We start from the raw sequence: 12399 nt of genomic DNA on the forward strand, positions 1-12399 counted from the left end.
TATGATTCCTGTCAGCACTCGCGTTACTGTATTTTGGATCAGCTGGAGGATATTCAGCAAATTACTTGGACATCCTGCTAATAATACATTACAGTTATCTAGCCTAGAAGGTTGGGAGTACTCTTTCTCCAACTGTTTAATTCCTTTGCATCTTTGCACAGCATATATTTCTGGTATTTTATTTTTTTGTCATTCTTATTATCTTTAATTTGATGGATATTATTGAATTTTTTTTCATCATTGTGTGCTTTCCCAGAGTCAAGTCTATATGAAAAGGACAGTAACACTCTGTAATTGTGATTCTTTGTTGTGCATCATCACAGGACAGTCCTCAATTGCAATGCTGCATTTGATAACACATTGGGAAATTTGATTGGGGAATAAAACAAAAAGAAAAGAAAATGCCACCCAAAGTAGAATTTCCTGGGAATTTAGTTAAAGTTTATCAACCCCAATGTCTTCATGTTACATCATTTTCTAAAATGTTAGCTTTTCCAAGTAGACATAAAACAAAAAGCAAACCAGTAATCAGGAATTTCAGCTTCCATCTTCCGAGGTACTTTTATGATGCATAATAACTGCATTAACTGCATATGGGGCTGATTCACATTCTTTTTTTATTTATTCCTCATTCATCAGCCTGTTGAAGCGAAATGTTGAAAGTTGTCTGCTGTAAGAACATTACTGAAGTCAGTAAGGGATTCATCAAGTGATAAAATGACATTAGGTGGAGTTCATTGTGCATTGAAATAGTAGTTTATTGTGCTTAAAATAATGTTCTTAAATTATTTTTGAATTGTATAGTTTAATCACAATTCATAGCCTAAGCCGTTTCACTTTTACTTCAGTGAGTCATACCCTGGGTAGTTTACAATGGCATGCTGTCATCACATATTGAATTTTAGTATATTCTTTCGAATTGACAAGCTCAATCTCCCATAAACACGAGAGGGTGAGATGTGGTGTGCCTTTATTTCCTTCTGTTTGAGACTAACAAAAAGTGTTTTTTCCAACACAAATATCTTCCCTAATAAAATCCCTCATGGTCTTGTTTGACCTCAGACATCACTGATCATTCTTAAACCTCAATTCATTTTGAATTGAGGTTTTTAATCTCATTATATTAAAATATCAGCTCTCCGTCTTTCTCTCGTGGTTTTCAGCAATCTGTGTAAGCTTTCTTAGATAACTCTGGTTTCTTATGATTAACTTTTCATCATGCTAGAGAATGTGATAATATACCTTATGCAAATGCCTGTGCATTTCACATTATTAGTAATAAATTATAATTTAATAAACATTGACAATAGAAAATCAGACATTGATGTTGAATTGTGTGTGAACATATGTTAGTGTACTAAATTGATGACTATATAAACAGATGTAGACAGCAGACACAGGGGGGAGGGGGGTACTGCAGGTCAGCATGCAGCTCTGGAAGCTCTGGCATTCAAACATGTACAGAAGAGAAAAGGAGGGGGCAGACCAGCAGAACAAACTTCAAGAACAATGGAACATAATTATGCTTATGAGACCCTTCTAATTAATAACGGTTGATTGAGCTGAAAAAAGGAAAGAGAATGAGAGGAGAGTAAAAGGGGTGAGAGGCACCGCTCAGTGGATCATGTTGGTGCAGCTTAAGTTTGTAGCAGAATATCTACGACAAAGCTATGTTTAAGATGAGCCTGCTCTAGTCTTGTCCTGTAGCTGCAGCTATGACTACTGGCCCTAACACACTAAACTTTAGGCTAACTATAAGTTTTACTAAACCAGATTTAAATGACATTTCACACTAAAATGTTTAGATAGTCTTAAGATTTCATTGTATCCACACACATTCAAGACACCCTGTGCCAGACGCAACCCAGAACATAATCTAGTCCCATCCATGTTTCACATTAGGTAGTTTTCTTTTCTATGAATGCTTCATTTTTTTATTTCCATGGACTCACCACCTGTGAGAGGAGAGACTATAGGCTTGGGGTGTAGTTTGAGCTGGGTAGTGGCCAAAGGCAAGGACCCCGGCGGTCTGATCCTTGGCTGCAGAAGCTGGCTCTAGGGACATGGAATGTCACCTCTCTGGTGGGGAAGAACCCTGAGCTGGTGCAAGAGGTTGAGATGTTCTGGTTAGATATAGTCGGACTCACCTCGACTCAGGCTCGGGCTCCCGAATCAATCTCCTTGAGAGAGGTTGGATTCTGTTCCACCGTGGAGGTGCCCAAGGTGAGAGGGGACGTGAAGGGCTGAGCAAACTTATTGACCCCCGGCTTAATCCCTGTACATTGGGATTCACACCAGTGAATAAGAGCGTAGCTTCCCTCTGCTTTTGGATGGGGGATGGTCCTCACTGTTGTTTGTACCTATGCCCCAAACAGCAGACCAAAGACTCTTCGAGTCTTTGGGTAAGGTGCTGGAGGGAGCCCCTGCTGTGGACTCCCTCGTTCTGCTGGGATACTTCAATGCTCATGTGGGCAATGACAGTGAGACCTGGACTGGGGTGATTGGGAGAAACAGACCCTCCAATCGGAATCCGAGTGGTGTTTTGTTATTGGATTTTTTTGCCCTTCACCAATTGTCATTACAAACACTATGTTCAAGCATAAGGATGTCCGCAAACTTGGCACCAGGACACGCTAAGTCGCAGATTGATTATCAACTTTGTAGTTGTGTCATTGGATTTGCAACCACGTGTCTTGGACAATCTGGTGCAGAGAGGAACCGAGCTGTCAACTGATCACCACGTCGTGGTAAGTTGGCTCTGATGGTGGGGGGTGATGCCAGTCAGACCTGGTAGGCCCAAATGTATTGTGATGGTCTACTGAGATCTTCAACTTCCATCGCCATCAGAGCTTCAATCACGTCTTGGGGAAGGCGAAGGATATTGAGTCTGAGTGGGACTATGTTTCAGCCTCCATTGTCAAGGAAGCTGGTTGAAGCTGTGGCCATAAGGTTTAAGGTGCCTGTTGTAGCTGTAATCCCTAAATGCGCTGGTGGACACCAGTGGTTATGGATGCTGCCAAACTGAAGAAGGAGTCCTATAGGACCTTTATGGCCTGTGGGACTCCAGAGGCAGCAGATAGGTACCAGCAGGCCAAGCGGAATGTGGCTTCAGTGGTTGCCGAGGCAAAAAGACCCGGTGTGGCAGGAGTTTGGAGAGGCCATGGAGAAGGAACGGCATCAAAGAGATTCTGCCCCACCATCCTTGGACTCCACCAAGGCTGCCCTGTCTCATCGATTCTGTTCATGACTTTCATGGACGGAATTTCTAGGTGCAACTGAGGAGCAGAGGGTGTCTGGCTGGGTGGCCTCAGAATTAGGTTTATGCTTTTTGGAGATGATGTGGTTCTGTTGGCTTCATCAAGCCAAGACCTTCAACTCTTGCTGGATCAGTTCGAAGCTAAGTGTGAAGGAGCCGGGATGAGAATCAGCAACTCCGAATCGGAGATCATGGTCCTCTGTTGGAAAATGGTGGAGTGCCCTCTCCACCCTCTCGGGAATCAGATACTGCCCCAAGTGGTGGAATTCAAGTATCTCATGGTCTTGTTAGCGCGTGAGGGAAGAATGGAGTGGGAGATCAATAGGTGGATTGGTGCTTCATCCACAGTGATGATCTGTCATGGTGAAGAAAGAGCTGAGCCAAAAAGTGAAGCTCGATTCACCAGTTGGTCTGCATTCCTACCCTCACCTATGGTCAAGAGCTCTGGGTAGTGACCAAAAGAATGAAATTATGGATACAAGCGTGGGAAATTAGTTTCTTGTGCAGGGTGTTCAGGCTCTCCCTTTGGGATGGGTTGTGAAGCTTGGTCATCCGGCAGGGGCTCAGAGTAGAACTGCTGCTCCTGCTCATCAAAAAGGAGCCAGATGAGGTGGCTCAGGCATCTGGTGAGGATGCCTCCTGGATGCCTCCCTGGTGAGGTCTTCTGGGCATGTCCGACTAGGAGGAGACCCCATGGAAGACCCAGGACACGCTGGAGGGACTATATTTCTCGGCTGGCCTAGGAACACCTTGGGATTCCCCCTGATTAGCTCGATGAGGTGTCCGGGGAGAGGGAAGTCTGGGTTTCCCTGCTAAAATTACTGCGCTCTGTGACCCAACCTCGGATAAGTGGAAGAAAATGGATGGATGGCTTCATTTTTGTCTCTATGAACACTGAGCGGATGTGACCTGTCAAAAAGACCCTCCAGTTTTGTCTAATTCGTCCAAAGAACACTATCCCAAAGGGTTTGAGCTTGTCAATAACCTTCCATCCATCCATTATCTATACCCACTTTATCCTTTGCGGGGTCAAAGGGGTCTGCTGCAGCCTATCCCAGCTACAGTACATTCAGGCGAGAGGCAGGGGTACACCCTTGACAGGTCGCCAGTCCATCGCAGGGCCACATATAGAGACAGACAACCAGACACTCTCACACCTACGGGCAATTTAGAATCATCAATTGACCTACTATGCATGTTTTTGGACTGTGGGAGGAAGCCGGAGTACCCAGAGGGAACCCACGCAAGCACAGGGAGGACATGCAAACTCCACACAGAAAGACCCCGCCGGGCCCGGGAGTCAAACCAATGGCCTTCTCGCTGTGAGGCAACAGTGCTAACCACCAAGCCACCGCGCTGTCCTTGTCAATAACCTAATTCTAATCTAAGCTTTTTCACAATTTGCTTTCAACGGGAGCCCTACTTGGTCAGTTTCCAGGAAGTCAACTTTGGCTGAAACAGTGATGGATCGTACGATCAGACACTGAAGTACCTTGACCTTGGCATGTACCTTGAATCTTTTTGGAAGTTGTTCTAGGCTCTTTAGTTACCATTATTATCATTCATATCTTTAAGTTGTCATCAGCTTTCCTTTTGCAGCCACATCCAGAGAGGTTGACTACATTCCTGCGGACCACAAAGTTCTGGATTAAAATTGCAACTGAAAATCAAACTGCTTTGAGATGGTATTTTAGCCTTTACCTTTAACATGCCTCTCTATAATTTTCTTTCTGATTTCCTCAGCCAACTCTCTCATTTGCTTTAACTGGTCCATGCTTAGTGTGGTGAACATCATGATACCAAACAGCACTACTACTACCTTTTATATAAAAAGAGTGACTGGTTGCAAGGTGTAAAACACCTATCATGCTAATTATAGGACCCACTTTAGTTTAACATGTCACTGTACAGGCTGAAACACTGGAATATATAAATGTCCGCACTCTTTTTCCCAAAAACATATACTATTATCTGCTCATTTCCAGACTCCAGATAATGGTACAACGGAGAAACGTCCACCTGTTTCAAAGACCTCTCCCTCCCCCCGTTCAACTGCCAATAAGAATGGCTCCTGTGCAACAGCTGCAAGCAAAACTGCAGGTACGTGCACACAGCACAACTTGCACTTTGTAACTGAGCAGGTGATATAAATTCCGTCTAAGACAGATCATCCTTCATAGCGATACCATTACAACCTGAACGCTCCAGAAAACAAACTCCCTACAGTAGCTGACTCACACCAGCACCACTACAGGCAACTAGCTAAGTGATTTTCTTCCATATGTTAGACTTTATCAGTTCCAATAGCTGGTTTTAGAAGATACTACCCTGGTATTTTTATCTGCACATCACGAACAGTATCCCACCTCGGGAAGAAGGGAGCTATGATTCAACCTGGTACATGTTATTTAAACAGGCTTTAGGGTTTTTGTGTGCTTGAGCTCAGCACCCTCAGAAATATGATTCATCCACCCAGCTCACAATGATAGGTGTACGGCCAGGTTCAGATTCCTCTTTTGTTGCTTGAGTGAACGGTTGTTCTGGTAATTGCCCTTGTGGCAGCAGTTTAGTATATTTCCATAATCCCTCTGCCACACCCTGGCAGTATTATAAAAAGGATTGCTTGGTTTTACAGTATCAACACAGTGGTGACTCCAGTAAGTCAATCAAATGGATCCATGCATCAACCCAGGGCAATATTCGGTTTCCTGTTACTTGTGGTTTGACAAACAGAATATAACTGCCTGTTCATCCAACATTTTTTTTTAAATCCTTTAATACCGATTTTATTAGATTATTTGAAGTAACTAGATCAAAAAGTTTAACTTGTCATTTAAAAAATCCAGTTGGGCCGCTGTGTGGCACAGTGGTTAAAGCAAGCGGCCCATGTACTGAGGCTACAGTCCTCCTGCAGCAGTCGCATGTTAGAGTACCGGCCTGCAGCCCTTTGTTGCACATCGTCCCCATTCTCTCTCTCTCTACCCCCTTCCTGTCTACACTTTGAATAAAGGCCACTAGAGTGACAAAAAAAAATTTTTTTAATTAAAAAAAATCCCAAAATCCAGTCACTTGGGTATGAAACTGTGTCATTTGGTAAGCCAGTCAGATTTGCAAAACACTGTGACATCACATACCCAGATCAGACTGAAGCTATCCAGCTTCCCCATTTTATCTGCACAGTGATGATAATAATAATAATAATAATAATAATAATAATAATAATAATAATAATAATAATAATAATAATAATAATAAAAATAATAATAATAATAATAATAATAATAATAATAATAATAATAATAATAATAAGATAATTTCCCACCCCCAAAACCAGCTGCTATGAATACATCTGTGAGGACACTGTGAAAAAGGAGCTGTCTGAGGTGCTAATTCAGTTTATAGCTTGAAAAATCTAGAGAGTAATATGTTAGTAATTATACAGGTTAAATCAATTCAGCTGTGTTAACAATTTCTTTGAACACGCGCAGTTGTAAGTAGGCAGAATTATACCCTAAGAGCTAATCCCAGCAAATGTTCATAAATTAGCAATAAATCTGCTTGGAAAATATATTCATGGAGAAGCATAAGAAACAACAACCAAACTCTATTATTGTTGCTGTCAAAGCCCCAGTGGCATGTTTTCATCGTAGTCATTGATCATGAGTGTTTTGTTTCTGCTTATAGCGAACAAGAATGATAAGGCTGAGACCAAGATGGCTGAGCCCAAGAAACCCAAGACTACAGGTGAGAAGAGCATAATGTGTCAAGAGTTACAGCTTTTGTGATTATACATAACTTGATAAAATGCTGTCATTAATGATAAATTGTACATGAACAAACTCCAAGATTGCCCCAGGGATCTCTAAGTATGCTGCTAAATTTGTTTCCAATTTGATTAGTTGGGCCATATTAGGTTAGAAAGATGTTATTTAATCTATATCTGTCCTAAATAAAGAAATACATCTTTGGAAAGAACAGTTGACCTTCTAAACCTTATGGAGTTACTAATTTCTAGTTTAATGTTGATATGTTCCAAGATTTGGAATTATTGGTGTCACAAGTTTCACAAAAAAAAGATGGATATTTTATTTGTGATGCAATTTGTACCTCTCTCAGCCCGGCCTCGCCCGACCTCCACTGTCACTCCTGCCACCCCTGCCGCATCTACTAATGGCGACGGCGCCAGTCATCGCCGTCGGGTCATCACCAAACCCCCCGTGCCCAAGCAGACTCCAATGGAGAAGAAGCCAGCAGTGCCCCGTGCTCCCCGAACTCCAAGACCCATCAACGCGCCGACACCGGACCTGAAGAATGTGCGCTCCAAGATCGGATCCACTGACAACATGAAGTACCAGCCAGGGGGAGGGAAGGTAGGGCCCAGCAGGCAGCACAAAATACGTGTATAAATGATTCAGAGCAGTTGTAGCTGTCAAGCTCTCTGACGCACCAGGTAGTTTGCAGTTCATATAACTGCCGTGAGCGGTACATCCTAATAATATACTGTACATGAGACCAGACCAGCTGTCAGAATAAGTCTTCCGCCTGTGAAATTACTAGTGTTTTAAATGTCATCTTAAGAAAAGCATTTTCTGGGGAATCATCCATGAACTGGTTTTTGGAGATATGAAATGCGTACATCCAGCCAAACCGGTGAAAAATTGAGGAAAAAGTTAAGTACAGTTGATAGATGTTAGTTTATCAGAATACCTAAATAAATATGGTTTATTGTGAAACCAGATTTATATAATTTCAAAGTCAGTCTACCATTACTACATTTAAAGTACTTTTATTCAATATCAAGAAAGTATGCATACACAAACGTGGCATTATAAATTCCCAATTGGGATATCTTTCCTTTTAAACTCAACTTCCAAGTTTGAAGGAAATAATATGATGGTCCTAGAACTCATTAATGTCTCACTATCACCTTATCTACTCTAGAAAAAAAAGGGAATGCTAAGGAAACGCCACCTCGCTGGCTTTAAAATGATATCTTTATGTTTTCTGGCTTTCATTATTCATCAACCATTTTTTTTTTTCTCATCCTTATTCTAGCTCTGCCTGTCAGTTCACTTAAACATGCAGCATTGTCAGTTTTCATCCTTTTCAAAGACTGACATACAAATTATGTTTCTTACACACGTTCAGACTTGCTTTGTCAGATACACACATAGACTCTTGGAAAATTGTGAAAAGGGTACTTTGCATGAGAGCCACCTTCTTTCCACTGCGACAAAGCTGCCCAGCATGTCATGGATTGTTATTGTTCAGACACATGACTGTGTTGTCTGTTTCTGTCACTTCAATGTTTGTGACAGTCTGTCTTGTGGGGGAGGAATGGACTGTCGCTTTGATTCACAGATATGATCCACTGTCCACTTGTCCTGTTACGGAATAATATGTCACTCCAGCTCATCGTTTGGCCATCTCTGCTGTGTTTGTTACTTTTTGAGTCCAACTTTTACAACAATAGAGTTTTTTTTGTATATTGTTTTTTTTTGTTTGTTTGTTTGATTTAAAAAAATATGTTTTGAGTTACTTTCTTGCTTGTACTAAATAAGAAAATTGTTGCAACTTCCATGTGTTGTAACACGTTTATCATGTTTTGGAGATTGAGATCAATTCTATCCACTTGGGTGTACTGGGCCTTTAAATAGCCCAGAAAGGCAGTTTAATTTAACCACATATTTAACTCGAACCATTTCTCTAGTTCACCATCCTCTTCTGTGGGGTGTGCCTCTTTTGAGATTAAAACCATTGCACTTTCATAAAAACATACATTTGTGGGCCGCTCGGTGGCGCAGTGGGTTAAGCAAGCAGCTCATATCCTGAGGCTACAGTCCTCCTGCAGCGGTCACAGGTTCGTGTGCCGGCCTGCGCACCTTCGCTGCATGTCATCCCCATTCTCTCTCTCTACCCCCTTTCCTGTCTGCAACTTCAATAAAGGGCCACCAGAGAAAAAAAAACACAAATTAAACTCAGTAACCTTTTAATCAAATCACACATTATTTTACCAGAGAGCTCACACCAACAAACACCAAACTGAAGATGAGTTGACTGCCAACATTATTCTCGAATACATTTGCATGATCTCCGTTTTGTTCACAGTTTGTACTGATCCCTCGTTTCAGAGAAATATCTTGGAGTCATGTGCTGAACTGACGTACTGTAACTTGAGAAAACACTGCATCACAGATAGGCCTGCTGAAGTGATGTACGGTAATGACTAGCCTTACAATTTAAAAGCTCATATGCATAGAATATCATGCCTCAGGGGTCACTGAGCATAAATTGTGTTGACATTTACAAAGGACTAATTCCAAGCTTTAAATTCAGCTTTTATCAACAGGAATGATATGGGATGGATGTGTGGCTTACTTCCCAGAGTACATTGATAATTGTTGAGTGTCATTTATGGGTTTCTATGGACCCATAAATGACACTCTGTCATTTATGTCTGTTGAACTCTTGTAATACATTATATACAGACTGATGTGTCTTAGCGCTCACTTGCAATTACATGGACAGTGGTGGTGCTATGAGTTAAAAGTCTTTTGCTTGGACTTTGACATTACAACATACTATATTCATGGAAAAACGTTATTACCACCATGCAAAAAAATCAAAGGCATCGTCTTAATGTCCTGGCTTTGTTTTGTCTAAAGATGCCCCCATGCTTGTGATCATGTTGTGGTGTTGTGTCAGAACTGTGGCGTAAAAGACGCTGACCAATGCTGATTCCATAACCAGCCGTTGGCATTTTTCAAATCTTTTCATCACATGTAACTGTGTTTCCACAAAGAGGTAGCATGGAAATTTTGCATCTGATTCCAAATTTTGCAGCGAGAGAGCCTCCAACAAAGAACTTCTATGTGCATCGGCTTTTCACCACACTATAACCATCATTGGGTGTTTGCATTCACGTTTTAAGGTGCATCTTTTGAATCCGTCTGACTCAGATGAAGACCTTGTCACGTTCATATTTCATTAGCCTTCTTCTGCCGGTTCATGTGATACAGCTGCAGGCCTGAGGTACAGCCGCCTCTGGCTGGCTTAGGCAGACTTCATGATCACTTACGATCCTGCACAGACGCACACACGCGGCATCTCTATTCTATATTTACCTAAAGGAACAGCACGCCAAAAAAACCAGAATATTAGCAATAACCCGGTTTTGCACGGCCATGTAAACATGCTGGAATCTTGCTCTTTTGAGTCCAGGAAGTTCTTATAAACATGGCGAAACGCAAGACCAGGAGGAGACTAATCACTTCATAAATGTAATGAAAGATATGAACATTTTGGCATTTGTAGACGGTAGAAAGTACGGGGATAGCGAGATTTACAAAAAGGTGAGCGAAAATTTGCGCAAAGCAGGATTTGTACGAAGGCCAGACCAGATCAAGCACCGCTGGAAGACGCTGAGAAAGGCGAACTACAGGTGCCGAGAAACAAAGCGACTTCTACTGGGCTGATCATCATCCGCCGTGCTGCTGTTATTGTTGTTGTTTTGAATTTGGATACAGGAAGAAGAAGCGGAAATGAGGAAAATTGCGTCATGACGTTCTCTGTGCGTCGCTGGTTTGATCCAGATATCCCAAATGATTAATTACCATGTTTACAGGGATAACGCATGTAAACAGATTATTACGAATGTTTCAGTAACCGGAATATTGACCTTAACCTGAACTTTGACTGCATGTAAACGTAGTCTGTGACTCTGTAACTTCTTCAACCTGCTGCATTTGAACGTGATAACATGGTCAATCTCTGACTACGTACAGTACGGTAGCTGGCCTAGGCTCTTATTACTGTGCTTTACTTAAAGGAGCTGTATGTAAGAGCAATAATAAAACGAATCATAAAATGACATTTGATAATGTCAACAGACATTTAAAAATCCTGTTCATTTCAAATACTTATGTCACTGACAACAGCACTCAAGCCAGGATATTCCAGTTTAAAAAGAGGAGTTGCAGCCCTCAACTGATGTTTATGTTGTCATTTTTTGTTTTGGCCTGAAGCTCCACCCTCCACCTATCTCCCAATCACCAAGTCAGTATTGTTTCTGAAGCTCCACCCTCCACCTATCTCCCAATCACCAAGTCAGTATTGTTTCTGAAGCTCCACCCTCCACCTATCTCCCAATCACCAAGTCAATATTGTTTCTGAAGCTCCACCCTCCACCTATCTCCCAATCACCAAGTCAGTATTGTTTCTGAAGCTCCACCCTCCACCTATCTCCCAATCACCAAGTCAGTATTGTTTCTGAAGCTCCACCCCACACCTATCTCCCAATCACCAAGTCAGTATTGTTTCTGAAGCTCCACCCTCCACCTATCTCCCAATCACCAAGTCAGTATTGTTTCTGAAGCTCCACCCCACACCTATCTCCCAATCACCAAGTCAGTATTGTTTCTGAAGCTCCACCCTCCACCTATCTCCCAATCACCAAGTCAGTATTGTTTCTGAAGCTCCACCCTCCACCTATCTCCCAATCACCAAGTCAGTATTGTTTCTGAAGCTCCACCCTCCACCTATCTCCCAATCACCAAGTCAATATTGTTTCTGAAGCTCCACCCTCCACCTATCTCCCAATCACCAAGTCAGTATTGTTTCTGAAGCTCCACCCTCCACCTATCTCCCAATCACCAAGTCAGTATTGTTTCTGAAGCTCCACCCCACACCTATCTCCCAATCACCAAGTCAGTATTGTTTCTGAAGCTCCACCCTCCACCTATCTCCCAATCACCAAGTCAGTATTGTTTCTGAAGCTCCACCTCCACCTATCTCCCAATCACCAAGTCAGTATTGTTTCGGCATCCGGGTTGCCAGCTCGGCTCTAATTATGGCAGCCATGGCAGCCTACGTTCCTGCTGCATTCTGCAGCCTACTTGGCAACCTCTGGTCGGGGGGAGGAGGGGGAGGGTACACGCCGCTCAACAATATTTTGAAAGTGACTGCAGTACCAGTTTTGGCCATTTCTTACAGACGGTTCCTTTAACTGTTCAGGCAAGTGTAATTTATTTTGCAGGAGCAAATGTGTGTGGTGTGGTCTCCCTTCTGTTTCAAAAACAAGCTGTAAGCCAATGAAGCCCCCTCACACAAACACAATGCAGCCCCGAATCTCACTGTGCCACACA

At 42.4% G+C, this 12399-nt stretch overlaps 1 protein-coding gene across 5 annotated transcripts in view; it reads left to right on the top strand.

The window, feature by feature from the left end:
• Positions 1–12399, top strand: part of map4l (microtubule associated protein 4 like) — a 127160-nt gene that overhangs the window by 97038 nt on the left and 17723 nt on the right. For all 5 annotated transcript variants that reach the window (XM_061732855.1, XM_061732857.1, XM_061732858.1 and 2 more), the window contains 3 exons: positions 5242–5356; positions 6941–7000; positions 7373–7626. In XM_061732855.1, coding sequence (XP_061588839.1) covers positions 5242–5356; positions 6941–7000; positions 7373–7626 — 429 coding nt within the window. The remainder of the gene's footprint in view (positions 1–5241; positions 5357–6940; positions 7001–7372; positions 7627–12399) is intronic.

The sequence above is a fragment of the Cololabis saira genome, chromosome 10 (assembly GCF_033807715.1).
Source record: "Cololabis saira isolate AMF1-May2022 chromosome 10, fColSai1.1, whole genome shotgun sequence".
Classification (NCBI taxonomy): Eukaryota; Metazoa; Chordata; class Actinopteri; order Beloniformes; family Belonidae; genus Cololabis; species Cololabis saira.